The sequence below is a fragment of the Scyliorhinus torazame genome, chromosome 1 (genome assembly GCF_047496885.1).
Source record: "Scyliorhinus torazame isolate Kashiwa2021f chromosome 1, sScyTor2.1, whole genome shotgun sequence".
Taxonomy (NCBI): Eukaryota; Metazoa; Chordata; class Chondrichthyes; order Carcharhiniformes; family Scyliorhinidae; genus Scyliorhinus; species Scyliorhinus torazame.
Window position 1 is genome coordinate 144943211 of NC_092707.1, and position 19133 is coordinate 144962343.

The window sequence follows — 19133 nt, forward strand, 5'->3', positions numbered from 1 at the left end:
CCCAAGCCGGAATCGAACCTGGGACCTTGGAGCTGTGAAGCAATTGTGCTATCCACAATGCTACCGTGCTGCCCTTGTTGGGAGTTTTCTATAGGCCCCCCAATAGCAGCAGAGATGTGGAGGAACAGATTGGGAAACAGATTTTGGAAAGGTGCAGAAGTCACAGGGTAGTAGTCATGGGTGATTTCAACTTCCCAAATATTGAGTGGAAACTCTTCAGATCAAATAGTTTGGATGGGGTGTTTTTTGTGCAGTGTGTCCAGGAAGCTTTTCTAACACAGTATGTAGATTGTCCGACCGGAGGGGAGGCCATATTGGATTTGGTACTTGATAACGAACCAGGGCAAGTGATAGATTTGTTAGTGGGGGACCATTTTGGAGATAGTAACTACAATTCTGTGACTTTCACTTTAGTAATGGAGGGGGATAGGTGCGTGCAACAGGGCAAGGTTTACAATTAGGGGAAGGGTAAATACGATGCTGTCAGACAAGAACTGAAGTGCATAAGTTGGGAACATAGGCTGTCAGGGAAGGACCCAGTTGAAATGTGGAACTTGTTCAAGGAACAAATACTACGTGTCCTTGATATGTATGTCCCTGTCAGGCAGGGAAGAGATGGTCGAGTGAGGGAGCCATGGTTGACAAGAGAGGTTAAATGTCTTGTTAAGAGGAAGAAGGATACTGATGTATGGCTGAGGAAACAAGGTTCAGACAGGGCGCTGGAGGGATACAAGATAGCCAAGAGGGAACTGAAGAAAGGGATTAGGAGAGCTAAGAGAGGGCATGAAAAATCTTTGGCAGGTAGAATCAAGGAAAACCCCAAGGCCTTTTACACATATGTGAGAAATAGGAGAATGACTAGAGCGAGGGTGGGTCAGATCAAGGGCAGTAGCGGGAGATTGTGTATTGAGTCTGAAGAGATGGGAGAGGTCTTGAATGAGTACTTTTCTTCAGTATTTACGAATGAGAGGGACCATGTTGTTGGAGAGGACAGTGTGAAACAGGCTGGTAAGCTAGAGGAGATACTTGTTAGGAAGGAAGATGTGTTGGGCATTTTGAAAAACGTGAGGATAGACAAGTCCCCCAGACGGGATATATCCAAGGATTCTATGGGAAGCAAGAGATTAAATTGCAGAGTTGTTGGCAATGATCTTTTCGTTCTCACTGTCAACAGAGGTGGTACCAGGGGATTGGAGAGTGGCGAATATCGTACCTCTGTTACAAAAAGGGAATAGGGATAACCCTGGGAATTACAGGCCAGTTAGTCTTACTTCGCTGGTTGGCAAAGTAATGGAAAGGGTACTGAGGGATAAGATTTTTGAGCATCTGGAAAGACACTGCTTGATTAGGGATAGTCAGCATGGATTTGTGAGGGGTAGGTCTTGCCTCACAAGTCTTATTGAATTATGTGAGGTGACCAAGCACGTGGATGAAGGTAAAGCAGTGGATGTAGTGTACATGGATTTTAGTAAGGCATTTGATAAGGTTCCCCATGGTAGGCTTATGCAGAAAGTAAGGAGGCATGGGCTAGTGGGAAATTTGGCCAGTTGGATAACAAACTGGCTAACCAATAGAAGTCAGAGAGTAGTGGTGGATGGCAAATATTCAGCCTGGAGCCGTTACCAGTGGTGTACCGCAGGGATCAGTTCTGGGTCCTCTGCTGTTTGTGATTTTCATTAATGACTTGGATGAGGGAGTTGAAGGGTGGGTCAGTAAATTTGCAGACGATACGAAGATTGGTGGAGTTGTGGATAGTGAGGAGGGCTGTTGTCGGCTGCAAAGAGACATGGATAGGATGCAGAGCTAGGCTGAGAAGTGGCAGATGGCGTTTAACCCTGAAAAGTGTGAGATTGTCCATTTTGGAAGAACAAATATGAATGCGGAATGCAGGGTTAACGGTAGGGTTCTTGGCAATGTGGAGGAGCAGAGAGTTCTTGGCATTGTGGAGGAGCAGAGAGACCTTGGGGTCTATGTTCACAGATCTTTGAAAGTTGCCACTCAAGTGGATAGAGCTGTGAAGAAGGCCTATGGTGTGCTAGCGTTCATTTGCAGAGGGATTGAATTTAAGAGCCGTGAGGTGATGGGGCAGCTGTACAAAACCTTGGTACGGCCACATTTGGAGTAGTGTGTGCAGTTCTGGTCGCCTCATTTTAGGAAGGATGTGGAAGCTTTTGAAAAGGTGCAAAGGAGATTTACCAGGATGTTGCCTGGAATGGAGAGTAAGTCTTACGAGCAAAGGTTGAGGGTGCTAGGCCTTTTCTCATTAGAATGGAAAAGGATGAGGGGCAACTTGATAAGATGATCAGGGGAATAGATAGAGTAGACAGGTGGAACAAACTATTACAAAGGGACATAAATTTAAGGTGAATTGTGTAATATATAGGGGGGGATGTCAGAGGTAGGTTCTTTACCCAGAGTAGTGGGGGCATGGAATGCACTGCCTGTGGAAGTATTTGTTTCAGAAACATTAGGGACCTTCCAAGCAGCTATTGGAAAGGTATATGGATTACGGTAGAATGATGGCGTGTAGATTAATTTCTTAATCTAGAACAAAAGTTCGGCACATCGTGGGCCTATTCTGTGCTGTATTTTTCTATGTTCTATGACTGCACAATGTTCAACACCATTCGTGACTCCTCAGATAATGAAGCAGTCCTTGTCCAAATGCAGCAAGACCTGGACAATATCCAGGCTTGGGCTGTCACGTGGCAAGTTACATTCGTGCCACAGATGTGCCAGGTAATGATCAGCTCCTAGAAGAGAGGATCTAACCATTTCCCCTTGACATTCAATGGCATTACCATTGCTGAATCGGCCACAATCAACATCCTGGGGGGTTACCATTGATCAGAAACTGAACTTGATAATACTGTGGTTACCAGAAGGTCAAAGGCTAGGAATCCTACGGCCAGTAACTCACCCCCTGACCCCCCCCAAAGCCTGTCCACCATCTACAAGGCACAAATCAGGAGTGTAATGGAATACTCTCAACTTGCCTGATTGAGTGCAGCTCTAACCCCCTGCCCGGATGAGTGCAGCTACGCCATCCAGGACAAAGCTGGCCGTTTGATTGCTCTCCCTTCCACAAACATGCAAACCCTCCACCACCAACGAACAGTGGCAGCCATGTGTACCATCTACAAGATGCACTGTGGCAACTCACCAAGGTTCCTTGGATACTTTCCAAATCCAAGACCACCGCCATTGAGAAGGGCAAAAGCAGCAGATACCTGGAAACCCCACCAGCTGGAGGTTCCCCTCCAAGTTACTCACCACATTCGTCACTGGGGCAACATCCTGAAACTTCCTCCCCAACAGCACAGCAGGTGTACCTACGCTTCAAGGACTGCAGCGGTTCAAGAAGGCAACTCACCACCGCCTTCTGAAGGGCAACTAGGGATGGACAATAAATGCTGGCCTAACCAGCAACGCCCACATGCCATAAATGAATTTTCTAAACCTTTGTACGCCACGTGGGTGAGCCCCTGCCCTCCAGGGTTTCCTTTTGTTTAGGGACCCTCCAAAGTGGCTGCTTACGGTGCCATCCTGTTGCATCATCCTGAAGCCAGTCGAGAGTCCTACCCTTCCTTTTCCTTATGTTCCCGTAATGCCTCTCCCAGTGTTGCTAACCCCATTCTGCTGCTGTCCGCTGTCTCCTCACTCTCTCCTCTTCCTTCCGATGAGCTGGTTCTCCTACTCGCAGTAAGGCAGTGCAGTCCCATGCAAAATTGTCCATGTCCATCACATTTTTTCCCTGCGTTATCTTCACCGCTGCCTTGTTTGCCTTTTGTCCAGGCCGTTCGCGTGCACAAACCTGTCCGCCTCTGACAGAGTGGTGAAATAATGTTCCTTATTCTGTTGTCACCCAGAGCCTGGTGGGGAACAACATCCTGACTTTTATACTATTCTTGTACAGGACCAACTTATATTGCTCATACCTAACACTTCGAAGTAGCAGCCTCATGTGGAATTCTGCAAATGTTTATTGGAAAATAATTCTAAAACGCAATCATTCCAGCTGTCTCTGTAGCACCACAGCTTCAGCAATTCGATTTAAAAGTGAACAAACTATGATGAGTTTGAACAAAAATCTGTTCAGACATTTATGTCTCGATCCTTTCAAAGTCAGGACAATAAATTAAATGACCTTTCAGGTGAAGATTAAGGGTAGGGTAGGACAGGTGGTGGTGACTAGCACTGCTGTCTACGGCGCTGAGAACACAGGTTCGATCCCAGCCCACTGTCTATGTGGAGTTTGCACATTCTCCCTGTGTCTGTGTGGGTTTCACCCCCCCTCCCCCCAACAACCCAAAGATGTGCAGGGTAGGTGGCTGGGGCACACTAAATTGTCCCTTAAAATGAATTGGGTACCATCTTTTTAAAAGTAAATTTGAAGGTGAAATACCACTCTCGGGATAGAAGTTCTTCAAGAATCAATGCCAGGATTGGCAAATTTCAGTCCAACAGGTCAAGGATTCTTAGCAGACCCAAAAGGGACCATTACAATTAAGGTATCAAGCTGAAGCTAAAGTTAGCAAGATTTTCCAAACCCAAAATAATTTAATTATATACGCTACACCAAATGAACTTGCTTCATTGCAGTGGGCAGTACAGTAGCATAGTGGTGAGCACAATTGCTTCACAGCTCCAGGGTCCCAGGTTCAAATGCCAGCTGGGTCACTGCCTGTGCGGAGTCTGCATCTTCTTCCTGTGTCTGTGGGTTTCCTCTGGGTGCTCCGGTTTCCTCCCACAGTCCAAAGATGTGCAGGTTAGGTGGATTGGCAATGCTAAATTGCCCTTAGTGTCTAAAAAATGTTTAAGTGGGGGGGTTACTGGGTTATAGTCGATACGTGGGCTTCAGTCGGGTGCTCTTTGCAAGGGCCGGTGCAGACTCGATGGGCCGAATGGCCTCCTTCTGCCCTGTAAATTCTATGATTCCTAACAGTTGAAGATTACTTTGCAAAGTTGTCTCCCCATAAAAAAAACCTCTGGCAATAACTAAAAATACGATCCCTTGGTCAATACTCAGTATAAATGTTTTCACTTCCCCTAAATTTCTATTGTTGCAAGATTTTAGAAAGTAGTTGGTCTTTTTTTCTTATTTTGGTGATCAAGGACAGGTATTAACCAGGGGATGGTATTGGAAAAAGAAAGATAAATTGCTCCATGGGTGGTGGGGGAGAAGAGAAGTGAAAGAAAACAACCCAAACTTGAGCATTTAGCAATTCACATGGCCATCATTCATAGTTTGATTTGAACTATTCCTTGACAATTTATAATGGGCCCACTTAGCAGAAATCTTTAGTTCAGTATTTTAAGGTGGCCCAAGTCATGCTTTCAGCTTTGCTCGGATTCTATTTTTGATGCAATTAATTATTGGACGAGTATTACTTCTTCCCCAATGAAGCAAGAGCAAATTAAGCGGTTAAATCCATTTTTGCCTTGCTCTAAACATCTTACACAACTTAATTTAGTACTAGCTCAATTTATTTCAAGGAAAATGGTCAGGTAGGTAGTCACCATTTAAAGAAACATTTCACTGGCGATTTAATGGTTGTGAAGTTTTTGGAATGGTCAAATGACAATTTTGCTGAAAACATTTCTAAAGATCTCACCACCAGATGGCTCCGCATTTGATGGAATTATACAGTATTTCCCGCTAGAAGCGTTCTAGATTCAGTGTAATTAGAACAGTTCTTCTCATCAATACTTATATCTTCCATATATCTAAAGCAAACACTGCAACTTTACGTGACAAAATACCAAACTCAAATGCAGTAACTACTTCTATTGGGAAAAAATAAAGCAAATCATTTATTGGCACTATATATTACAATTGTCTGATGAAATATGTTGAGATTGAAGTTGTTTTTTGTATACTCAAAAGTACAAAACTTCAGGAAGTGAGCCAATTAAATTATGAACCATTCAAATAGTTCCCAGAACATTATATTTCTCTGATCACAGCAGTTAGCATATAATTTGATCTGAACTGGAATTACCACCCAAAAATATAACTATATGGATATACTGTGGCAATGTAACACTGATGGCATGTAGTAGAAACACTAACAAAGATTTTCCTCCATCATGCGGATATCTCTACAGGGTAGAAATCCCCCTTTTTTCCCCCTCCCTGTTATTTTTTCACATCTATTTTTAAAAACATGCAGGCAAGACAAAAGCTGTTGGAGGCAGCATGCGGCAAGCACTGCTGCCTAGGGCACCGAGGACCCGGGTTCAAATCCCAGCCCTGGGCCAGTGTCCGTGTGGAGTTTGCACATTCGCCCAGTGTCTGCATGGGTTTCACCCCCACAACCCAAAGATGTACAGGTTAGGTGGATTGGCCACGCTAAATTGCCCCGTAAATGGAAAAAAAGTAATGGGGTACTCGAAATTTATTTTAAAAAAAGACAAAAGCTGTTGGAGGCAGGGATGAACAGAAAAACGGGAGATAGAAAACAAGCTGGTCAGAAAACAAGCTGGTCAGCCATTTGGCGACATGGCATTAAGAAAACGTAACTAAAATTTAACCACATTTGAACCATGTTTCAAAGATTACATTTTTTGGAAAATGCAATTTCAAAGCTCAGAACAGAAGTTTACAGAAATTACCATAACACCAATAGATTTTCCATTTTCCAAGATGGGTGGAGGTTATAGAGTAAAACTAATCCAGTCAATTTTATCAGCACATGAGAATGAAGCATGTAAATGCATTAATAGCTGAAATGTTAAACTAAAGGCTATTTTTCTCAAATCTGTGTGAAGTTTTACACTAAACTTTGCAAATTTGAATTTATTTGCTGGTTTTCAGTCAATTCAGTCTTTGTATTGGATTTAACTTCTACTTAAAGTAGATATGTTAAACAGGTTTCTTCCTTGATGTCCTGGAAGACAATACTCAAAATGTGTACTTCACTAACTTCTCAAATGCACACCTCAAGAAAATAAATGATTTTACTTAAACTGACACCCATACTGCAAACCACACCTAAACAGCAGAAATATTTTCACCTGCACGTGTTATGTATTTATAGAGTTTGCTCTATTCCATTCAATCCAAAGCATTTATAAGAAACGCAGTGTTAGACTACACCATGCAGTTTACAGTACAGGTTCACTTTAATCCAGAAAGGTTATTGATGAAAATCAAGTGCTACATTTTGTAGGAAACAATACATTACATCGGCAGGAATACTAGACTCAGTAGAGCATCAAGAGGAATAAGGAATGCTGAGCCATTCCATTGACAAGAAAATGTGCTTCTGATATTTATTAAAGAAATTATAATGAGCTCCAGATAAATCACAAAACACAGCATGTGTATGACTTTGCAAGGTTGCTACAGAACAAAGACTTAAAAACACGGCCAAAGGATAGAACTAGGTGATATACACAAGCTATTGCAATCCCAGTTACTGTGATTTCAAATAGGAATTTTCTCAAGTCAATTTCAGAATTAGCTTCCCATTACATTTGAGAAACCCCTTCAACTTTTTTAGACTTTAAAAAACATGACTAGTTTAAGACATTACTACTAACCTGCGAGCTTTGCAATGTTAACTCTACAATTGTTAGCTACAAAGCAACAGTTTGAAAACAGTCAGCAATGCTCAGACACACCTGCTTATTAGCATTTATGCATCTGGAAACCACCTCTCCACATTTTTAACTGTTTGGGATGCTACCGTATAATTTGCAATAGAAAAATCATGGAACTCAGATGAAATCTGTTATTTTCAGGTAATCAAGCACTTCATAAAATAAGTGGTTTTAAAACGAGAGAAGTGGCTGAGTTTTGCAATCATCTGGAAACATCCACTTTATGGCCAGTGAGAAAGACCCTATTGTCATCTTCAGAATTCTTCATTGTTTGATTGCAATTATCATTTAAGTTAAAAGATTGCAACAGGGAAACAATTTATCTTTAATATATTGCATCAACCCTTCTACAAAGGCGGCGCTGAACACAAGCTGTACAATGGGTACTTATCCTAATGTGGACGACTGGCCTGCGCTTAGCAAGGTCAAGGTATTTTATTAGTGATAGGCCAATGCACCAACTTAACCAAACTTGTAAAAGCAAGACAACATTCACTGATAGGAGGTTCCTGCTAAACCAATGCAACGATAAGCCACAGATGATATGCTTCCACATTATAGTTTTGCAATAGTCTCCAACAGTACAGGTATCACAACGATGCCAGTGCTTAAAAATAGTGAATGGAAGAGATGAGCAAATATTAGTACTGGTCTCACGAGGACTGTACCACTTTCTCACCCAGCTCACTTGAAGAATTGGCAGCTTTGTAATGTTTGGAAAAAAAAAAATGTTGACTCCAATGCTCCCTTGTCCCAAAACATGAAAGGAATAAACATTGATTGTTCAGTAGTAATAAGTAGAAAGTGAAAAGGTTGAAGAATCAAATATTCTTAATCTTTTCCAGGCCTTGTGTAGTTGGTTCAGTGCATCATGTCAGCAGAATTCCAAGTCTGAAAGTAATCAAAATAAAACTTAGAAAGAAAGACATAAAACCAAACTCTCACCAACCACCAGCAAACATCTACAAAATCTAATTTTTCATTATTTGGTTATTTAAATAATGCAAAGTCACCAAGCCAAGCAGTTTCCTCCAGTCCTGCTGTGTTGAGTGCAGATAGACCTCTGCGGAGTCTGTGGATTGGATATTGTGATGTAGTGCATAGTTTGCTCTCTCCCACAGGCACTGCCACCAACGCCCCATCTGTGGAGGTTGGCCAAGCAAGGCCCATGGCTGGTCCCGAACCTACTGATGGTGGACCAGTTGTTCCTTGGAAGGTTGAAACCAGGCAGTGATTGGTTGGGTTTGAAACCAGCTGCTGGTCTGTCATGTCCAATTTTATAAATGCAATTTCATTAAATTTACATCAGTAACAATATGGACTACTGTTCTGTGCACTAGTCAAACAAGCATTAATTGCTCAACTTGAATTTCTTTCGGTTACTGAAAGTGGTGGATGGTAATTTTTCACTGGTTAGTTCATTTGTTTGTAAAAAATAGGTCTAACATTATAATGGACTGATTTCAACAAAACTTGATTAAATAGGTATCGTCCAAGGAACCGATTAGTTTTTGGCAAAGATGCAGATCTGGACACTGGAATCTAAGGATGTTAACATTGTAAAGAAAGTCAATTCACCCCATCTCAGTATGGGTTGTTTGATTTAGAATGTCGATTGCTTTGAGAATTATGCTGATTGTTTGAAGAATGTTGTAGACTGTCTCAGCTGCTGTGATAGAATTTGTCACAGCTTCCCACTGTCAAAACGTGGAAGCTCTTAAAAAGCCTTTTCTTAGCACTGCGGCCTCACGGCGCCGAGGTTCCAGGTTCGATCCCGGCTCTGGGTCACTGTCCATGTGGAGTTTGCACATTCTTCCCGTGTTTGCGTGGTTTCGCCCCCACAACCCAAAGATATGCAGGATAGGTGGACTGGCAAAGCTCAATTGCCCCTTAAAAAAAAAAAGCCTTTTCTCAGTTTAGTTACAGAGCTTCAAACAGCCAGGGAAATACCAGGAGAGCTTTGTAATACTGCTAACAGCAAGGTGGAGGTATCACTGTAGTGAGTATCATCTTCACATGTGGAGGATGTTAACACTCCAAAATAATTTTTCCAGCAATGTGAAATGTGGATTACAGTAACGGTTTATCTATATAATGAACCCAGATGTGTAGGGTAGGTGGATTGGCCACGCTAAACTGCCCCTTAATTGGAAATAAAAGAATTGGGTACTCTTTTTTAAAAATCTATATAGCGAACCCAGAATTAGCTAACAAAAACATTCAATCCGGTTACATCAACTGCAGCAATACATGTTGATAAGTTACACAGACCTTCCAATTAAATAATAGGAATGCGCCACATGAATCAATGGGGAAATAGGTTAGATGGAAAGGATAATGTGCAGGTGCCAGGTTAAAGTAGGGAAAACTAGCATCTCCAAGGCACAGCCAAATTTAACACAAGTACAATTGACTCGGCATGAACAGAATCCATGATAGAAGCTTTCAACATTTCCCAATTTTCAAATCAATACCGCCAAATAACAATTTTCTTACATTCATGGTGATCACATCATGCTGATGCCACACCTGGTATACTATGTACATATTTGTCTCCTTTTTAAGAAATATAAATGCAGGTCAGAGATGGTTTACTAAAACTAATGGCAGGAATGGGCAGATCTTATAAAAGATTGGACAGGCTAGGCTTGCATCCACTGGATTGAAGACTAAGAGGCGACTTGATTGTAACATACAAGATCCTGAGGGGTATTACCAGAGTGGATATATGCAGGGTGTTTCCCTATGCGTGAGAAATCAGAACTAGAGGTCACGGTTTACAAATAAGGGGTCACCCATTTAAGACAGACGGGAAGATCAAAGGGTATGGCATCTTTGAAATTCCTTTCCTCAAGACAGTAGAAGCAAGAATCCTCAAATGTTTTCAAGGCACAGATAGTTGGATTCTGGATTACCTAGGGTGGGCAGGAGATTAGTCATATCAGCCATGATTTTATCGAATGGCAGAGCAGGCTCAAAGGGCTGAGTGGTCTATTCAGAGTTCCTATGTTCTCATCAATCAGCCTCACAGTAAGCACATCTGCTGAAGCGATTCACGTGGAGGGGAGAGATTTAAGCAGCCTTGGGCTTCAAATGTCTATGAGATTCAGATCCCTGGCAAATTGCAAACCGTCATATGCAGGTTCTTCCACTAGGTTGAAGACAGATGTTACGGAAGAGAACTGGTAGAACGCAATACCTTAAGCTGCGTTGAAAAAGCATGTTATATCTAGAGTCTGATGAAAGAAATAAGCACTTGCACCTATATCTATACAATGGAATAGGAGTCACATTCATGGTAGTTCAGAAGGATTGTGAACATTGTGACAGGTTGCACTGCATGGGTTCGACCACGTTAATCAATCGTTTGTCTTACTGCAACAGTTTCACTGTCTCCCATCCTCAAGGTTCCTGTACATTTCCCCTAGTTGTACTCCAGCCTCACAGAATGGGTCACCATACCCGGTGCTTAATTCTTGCCCCCGTATAATCCTTATCTAGTTGTCACACAGCAACATTCGCAGGATTTTTAATGTATAATGACAGTCCCCCATCAGTTACATGACCATTAAGAGCTGCCCCATTGCTGATCCAATGTCAAACTGCAGATGAGCCAGACAGAATAACCAAAGGCTAGAAGAGAGCTGGGATACTGTTGAAACCTCAAGCTGGAAAACCACACCCTATTATTCCATCCAATGAAAGTTCACCAAGCAAAAACAAGAACTCCATTTCTCTTCAGAGAGATCTGCCAAATACATCAACATTTGTTTCTATTCGATCTGTTCCTGCTAGTTATCAACTTCAATAGTCTGTTTGATCCTTTGAGCATTAAACCCCACACATTGTGGAGACCTCCCACTTCAACCTTCATTCCCACTTCACTTATTAAAACAGTACATCCAGGCATCTCCTCAAAAGTTTTATTCTATACAACAAACTCATCCTAAACTTGACTTGCATCCTAGCTTGTATTCTGCCTTGGTTACCCATCACTCCTGATTTAGCGATTATCCCCAGCACACAAAATCTTCACCTGCAAATTTCTCCAGGTGCAAAAGCAACCAGCCTCATTCAGCCCTGAACTGGTTTACAGACCAATATTCCAATTGCAGCATACTACGTTCCCCCCTCCCCCCCCCCCATCTCATGTCAAAGCCAGTGAATCCCAGTCAGTCATTCTTCATTAATCTATCCTCACCTTTAAAAAAAAAAAATTCAATTTCAGTAATCGTCTCCAATTCCACCTTTCGCAATGATTACTTTTCCTCACATCTGATGAAGCAGCCTGGGATGATGTGCTGTGATGAAGCTGCAATAAGGACAAGTTGTCTAACAAACAACAGGTTTACTATGCAGTCAGGTTGTATGATGTTGCAAGACTGGACCCAAGCAACTCTGTTAGAAGTTAATCGATCAAAAGCTCAGGGGTATTCCAGTGGCATGGATAATCTCTTAAATAGCTTGGAGATTATTAAGCAGTGTGATGGCTTTTTAAAAATTTTATTCTTCTTTTTCACATTTTCTCCCAAATTTACAACCACCAACAATAAACAATAATCAGTAACAAATATGTCAATCCCCATATCAATACCAACGATCCCATCCTCCCACCAAACCCCAAACATTAACCCGCATGTTCACACAAACAACTGACAAAAAGAAATCAGGAATCACCCATAGTCACCATTAACACACACCCCCCCCCCTCCCCCAACCCTCCCAGCAGTGAGATGGCTTTAAGCAGACATAGTTGACCAAAATAGAAGTTGTTACCCAGCCCCATTTTTCAGTTCCTTTGACAGCTGGTTTTGCAGATGCTGAGCACAGGTGACCTCGATACTCAGTTTGGGCTCTTAAGTCAGAGGGTTGGTGCAGACTTGCTGGGCTGAATGGCCTCCTTTAGCACTGTAGGGATTCTATGATTTGAATTCTAACTATTTCCTGATAAGAGCAAATTCAGCATTCATTTTTAAAATTTTGCAACAATGTATTCCTCAGCTTGAGCATTAAGTGAAGACTATTGAATGCAGGGGTTGGTTACAGAGCCTTAAATGGATTCATCAGCCCTTTAAATAGGAAATTTGAACATGACAAAGTTTTAATATTAACGTGTTCTGGCTCTATGGTGCATAATAAAGTACTGTGGGTGGCAAAGTTAGCATTGCTGCCTAGGGCACTGAGGACCCGGGTTCGAATCCCGGCCCTGGGTCACTGTCAGTGTGGAGTTTGCACGTTCTCCCTGTGTTTGCGTGGGTTTCACCCCCACAACCCAAAGATGTGCAGGATAGGTGGATTGGCCACACTAAATTGCCCCTTAATTGGACAAAATAATTGGGTACTCTAAATTTAAAAAAATAATAAAGTACTGTGCTTAAATGCCAGTCCTGTAAAATAAAGCAGGTTTGGCTAGCTACTGCTCAACATATCTAGTCAGGTAAGACAGACAAAATTTTGAGCCTAGATATTAAGTGATAGCACCCTAGTTCCAAATAGCTGAACATACTTTAAAATATTAGCATTTTAACTTTCAGCAATATTGGAGTATTGCAAAAGCCTGCCAGGAAAGCCTACATTTTTGTTGCAAAAATCAGCTTGGCTACAAATGCTTATAGCTTTTGCAAAATTCTAGGGACCCCCGTTTGCAACTGAAAGAAAAACTGATGTGAAACGATACAAGCCATCCAACAGTTCATACACCCACATTTCTAGCTCTGCTGCAGTAAGAGGGGACTAAGTAGGAGCAAGGCATTTGCTGTTGGAAAAGGGCAGATATGCCACGCCACATTAATTCACATGATTCCTAGTGATTAGCCACCCTCCAAACTTAGCCAGGCATGCAAGAGAAAAAAATGAGAAAAACCTCCAATAGTAGAACAGTTTTTTATTAGAGCAGCAATATCTAGAGGTTAAGCAGATGTTTAAAGTTAGAATCAATACTTTGTTTTATGTTTTGATTATTTCTAACTTTCATATAAAATAGTCACCAGAATTCAATTAACAACCAGAGTCCCGGGTCTCAATTATTTATGACTCAAAATCATAAACAACTGCAATTGCATAAGTTCTCGAAAGTGCAACTAGTCATGAAATTGTCAGCTCTGTATTTTAAAAAGTTTTGATTTTCCTTGTTGAACCTATTTAAAGATAGAACTTCAAAAAAAAAATTCTCACCCAAATCCAAGTTTTGTTTTCATTTATGCCTGTACATCAACCAATTCAGGAGGCAAAGGAGATTTAGGGTGTTTACTCTCAAAATGTTGTTTGAAAGTTTTAGGATCTGGCATCTGTGTCTGAAATAAAAGAAGATTATATCATAGCGATGAAATATAATTATCTCAGTGCCTGGTTACTTAAAAACACAAGAATCTGAGAATTACCCAATGGCGCCCTGCATTGTACAATTTAAACATAGGGCTCAAACTGTGTTGAAGTTATCTGATCTGAGCCAGGTGCAACAATTCTTTAAACTTAAATGTGTGCTGAAATTAAAGGCAAGTGAAGTGTTGAAAGACATACGCAATCATGGTTCAAAGCTGCAATTTTAATCCATTTCGATACTTATATTACGGTTCCACAGTATGAGGCCATCGTTCATAACCTTGTACAACGTCAGTTCCACATGCAAACTAACAAACACGTGGCTGGCTAAGTTTTAAAAATAAATTTAGGGCAGCACAGCGGCACAGTGGCTAGCACTGCTGCCTCACGACACCGAAGTCCCAGGTTCGATCCCGGCTCTGGGTCACTGTCCGTGTGGCATTTGCATATTCTTCCCGTGTTTGCGTGGGTTTCTCCCCCACAACTCAAAGATGTGCAGGGCAGGTGGATTGGCCAAGCTAAATTGCCCCTTAATTGGAAAAAATGAATTGGGTACTCTAAATTTGTTTTTGGTTTTTTTTAAAAGAAGAGAAATAAATTTGGAGTATCCAATTCTTAGTGTGGCCAATTCACCTTCTCTGCATATCTTTTTGGGTTGTGGGGGGCGAGACCCATGCAGACATAGGGACAATGTGCAAACCCCACGTGGTCAGTGACCTAGGGCTGGGATCAAGCCGGATCTTTGGCGGCGTGATGCAGTAGTGCTAATCACTGCCACTGTGCCGCCCCTTGCTGGCTGGCTATTTAACTTCCAGAAGCACCACAGAAGATTCAGTGTTCTATGTCCTAGATTCAAACCTTCCCTCCAAAGGCATAGCATCAGCTTTCAGGAACATTAACTTTGGCTGTTTTTGCCCCTGATGAACCCACTGAAACCAATTCCAACTCTTTTTTTAAATAAATATAAATTTAGAGTAGCCAATTCATTTCCCCCCCAATTAAGGGGCAATTTAGCGTGTTCAATCCACCGACCCTGAACATCTTTGGGTTGTGGGGACGAAACCCACGCAGACACGAGGAGAATGTGCAAACTCCACACGGACAGTGACCCAGAGCCGGGATCGAACCTGGGATCTCGGCGCCGTGTGACTGCAGTTGTAACCACTGCGCCACCGTTGCCCACCAATTCCAACTCTTGCTGTGTCCCTCTTCGTGATCACTTAACTTGGTATGGACAGAGATATATGTTGTGCATTCATGTTTATTCCTAGTTGGACCAATGTCACTTGTCAGATCACATGACACACTGATGACTTCATCGGCCATTCCCGTGGACAAACAGGCAGTATCTTTACAGCCTGTGGAGTAAATACTTTCCAATAAAGCTCTTGTTGTACACCAACTTGGTCTGCAAGCCTATCTCATAAAAATAGCACAAAACTGGCAATGAGGTGGTCAGAACCATACTGGTAGACACGCGAAAAATAGTCCGTCTATACGCAAAAGTCCGACAAGGATTAAGGTAAAAACTTTGCTACACCAAAGCTGGAAACTGAGCGGTGCTAAATATTGGTAGCAGTCATTGACAAAACCAAAATGTATACGCATTTTGGAGGAAATATGCCACATGCTTTGCTCAGAAAAATATGGAACAGTACAGGGAGCACTCAGTAGCATGTGTCCTGAGAGCTGAGGTGTTCCAAAACTTGGAAGGAAACAGGCAGCGTTCAGGTGTACTTTGTAAAAAAAAAAAACTAGGTCATGCTAAATATGTGTTGTTGCAAATTGTGCTTCCACAATCCCTCTCCACAGTAAAAATGGCAGGAATATCTGGTGTCGTGGGACCATACGAGGGCACCAAGTGGTGGAGCGCTTACACATTAAATTATTTTGTCCAGGCGAATAAAATTGTGGCAGATATTGTAGTCCAACTTTCCTGAGTGCTATAGTGGGAAAACCGTAAACCTCTGCAACGTCTTCTGCAGCAGAGGAACCAGATGGAGATATTGCAGAGCCAATTCTCACCTAAACTTCGGGCTCCATAAACTTCCAACAGCAAGCATTAATTACACAATTCGTACCTACTTTGAGTTAGCTGAATACTGCGAATTTGGATGTTTTGATCAACACCATTAGACAGATTAGTGGGTTAAGTGAAGCTAGCCAAAAAGGCTGTTAACGTAAACCTAAAGAAGGCTTTAGAAGTCACAATCTCCATGGAATTTGCAGCTAAGGAAGCCCAACAATTAAGTTCAAGCATTAAAATCCAAAACTGTTGGCCGAGAGCTGAACACAAACACTGGTTCAAAATTGCCACTGATGTGCAAAAGGAGGGCATGCAGAGTCAAAATGCAGGAATTGTGGACGCATTGAACATGCGTGGAGAACTAACAAGTTCTAACAAACTATAAAAGCAAAAACAAAGCGTATCTAATGGAAAACCAGGGCCTTTACTGGACAGACAACAGGTGAAAATAGTGCGCGGGGCGGCGACTGGCCCAAGAGAGGGAATGGCTGATTGGGGGGGGGGGGAGATGAGCCCTCTTACATTCCAGGTGATCAGTATAGCTTGGGGGGGGGCCTCATCGACCCCCACCCGCCCCCCCCTCCGGACGTAGTAATGCTGCAGGAGACACAGCTCAGAGTAGCTGGCCAGATTAGGTTAAGGAAAGTTTGGGTCGGACAGGTTTTTCACTCAGGACTGGACTCGAAGACTAGAGGGGTCGCGATCCTGATCAAGAAGCGAGTGCCGTTTGAGGTGGGAAGAATAGTTTCGAATGTGGGAGGCCAGTACATTATGGTCAGTGGGAAATTGGAGCGGTTGCAGGTGGTACTGGTAAATGTATACACGCCAAACTGAGACGATGTGGAGTTTCTAAAGACGATGCTGGGGAAGATACCGGATCTGGATTCACATCTGGTCATGGGAGGGGACAGTTATTGACCCTGATTTAGACCGGTCAAGCTCAAAGACAGGCAGGATGCCAGCAATGGCCAAGGAGCTAAAAGGGTTCATGGAGCAGATGGGGGGGGGGGGGGGGGGGCCAAATGGAGATTTGGGCAGCCAAAACTACACTCACGTGCATAAAGTGTACTCCCGGATCGATTTCTTTATTCTGAGTAGGGCTCTACTTACGGGAGTGGTGGACACGGGGTACTCAGCGATTACAATCTCAGACCATGCCCCGCACTGGGTTGACCTACAGGTTAATAAAGACAGTCATCAGCGCCCGTACTGGAGGGTAGACGTGGAGCTTTTAGCAGACGAGGTGTGCAGGTGGCTGAGGAAATGTATTCAGAATTACCTGGAGGTCAATGACACGGGGGAAATTTCGGCAGCAGTGGTCTGGGAGGCATTGAAGGCGGTGGTTAGAGGGGAGCTGATCTCGACACAGGGAGAAGGTAGACAGGACAGAGATGGACCGACTGGTAAAAGAGATACTACAGGTCGACAGGAGGTATGCGGACACCCCAGAGGCAGGGCTTTTAAGGGAACGGTGGAGCCTATAGGCGGAGTTTGGCTTGTTAACCACAGGGAGGGCGGTAGAGCAGCTGAGAAAGGCGAGGGGGGCAATTTGAGCACGGAGAGAAGGCCAGCAGAATGCTTGCACAGCAGCTTAGAAAGAGGGAGGCAGCCAGGGAGATAGGGAAGTAAAGGATGGAGATGGGAACCTGGTGGGAGACTCAGCAGGGGTGAATAAGGCATTTAAAGGAGTTTTATAGTAGGCTGTATGGGTCGGAACCCCCACCGGGGCCAGAGGGGATGAGGCACTTGGTAGGGGGCCTGAATTTCCCGAAGGTGGGATTGGGATCGAAGAGACAGTGGAGGGGCTGAAGGCCATGCAGTCAGGTAAAGCCTCAGGGCCGGATGGGTACCCAGCGGAGTTCTATAAAAAGTTTGCTGGGGCCGCTGTTAATGAGGACATTCAATGAGGCAAGGGAGAGAGGGGTGCTTCCCCCGGCGATGTCACAGGCCACGATCTCGCTGATTCTGAAGCGGGATAAGGATCCGGAGCTGTATGGGTCCTACAGGCCGATATCCCTATTGAATGTGGACGCCAAACTGTTGGGCAACATTTTGTCCTCTAGGATTGAAGACTGTGTTCCGGACGTGATTGGGGAGGAACAGACGGGGGTTAGTTAAGGGAAGGCAGTTGGTGTCCAATGTAAGAAGGTTTCTAAATGCGATCATGATGCCCTCAGAGGTAGGGAGGTGGAGGTCATGGTCGCAATGGACGCAGAGAAGGCTTTTGATCGAGTAGAATGGGAAGATCTGTGGGAGGTACTGGGACAGTTCGGATTTGGGCAGGGCTTTATTGACTGGGTCAGGTTTCTGTATCAGGCTCCTGTGGCTAACATACGGATGAATAGGACGACATCGGACTATTAGGTTACACCAGGGACAAGACAGGGGTGCCCCCTCTCCCCACTGTTGTTCGCGCTGGCTATAGAGCCGCTTGGGGGTACAAACTAAATACGGGGAAAAGTGAGATGTTTGTGATCCAGGCAAGAGGACAGGAGAGACGACTGGGGGAACTGCCGTTTAGAGTGGTAGGGGGAAGTTTGAGGTATCTAGGCATCCAAGTGGCACAGGAATGGGAACGGTTGCACAAACTTCATCTGGCCCGTCTGGTGTACCAAACGATTTTTGGAGGTGGGGCACGCTCCCCGTCGTCACTAGCTGGGAGTGTCCAGACGGTGAAGATGGCGGTCCTTCCGAGATTCCTGTTTGTGTTCCAGTGTCTCCCCATCTTTATTCCGCGGACCTTTTTAAAAAAAAGATGGGTTAACAAAGGTATCACGGGCTTTATATGGGCAGGCAAGAGCCCGCGAGTAAAAAAGGGATGATTGAGTGGAGCCGGGGAGAGGGCGGGCTGGCGCTGCCAAACTTCTGTAACTATTATTGGGCGGCGAATATAGCCATGATCAGGAAGTGGGTGGTGGGGGGAGGGTCGACATGAGAGCATATGGAGGCGGCCTCATGTAAGGGCACCAGTTTGGGGGCGTTGATAATGGCGCCTCTGCTGTTCCCGCCGGCACGGTACTCCACCAGCCCTGTGGTAGTGGCAGCCCTGAGAGTCTGGGGGCAATGGAGGAAGCACGTGGAAGCAGAGGGAGCATCGGTCTGGTCTCCAATTTGTAATAATCACCGGTTTGCCCCGGGAAGGATGAACGGGGGGGGGGTTTCGGAGATGGCAGAGAGCAGG

The 19133-nt window shown here is 43.7% G+C and overlaps 1 protein-coding gene across 1 annotated transcript in view; it reads right to left on the reverse strand.

Annotated features, from left to right (window-relative positions):
* Positions 1 to 7106: 7106 nt before the first annotated feature.
* The window catches only part of LOC140413936 (zinc finger protein 706), a 35932-nt gene continuing 23905 nt past the window's right edge, over positions 7107 to 19133 (reverse strand). Inside the window, exons 3-4 of the mRNA XM_072500942.1 lie at positions 13780 to 13898; positions 7107 to 8496 (exon numbers count right to left, since the gene is read on the reverse strand). Coding sequence (XP_072357043.1) covers positions 13803 to 13898 — 96 coding nt within the window. The 3' untranslated portion in view covers positions 7107 to 8496; positions 13780 to 13802. The remainder of the gene's footprint in view (positions 8497 to 13779; positions 13899 to 19133) is intronic.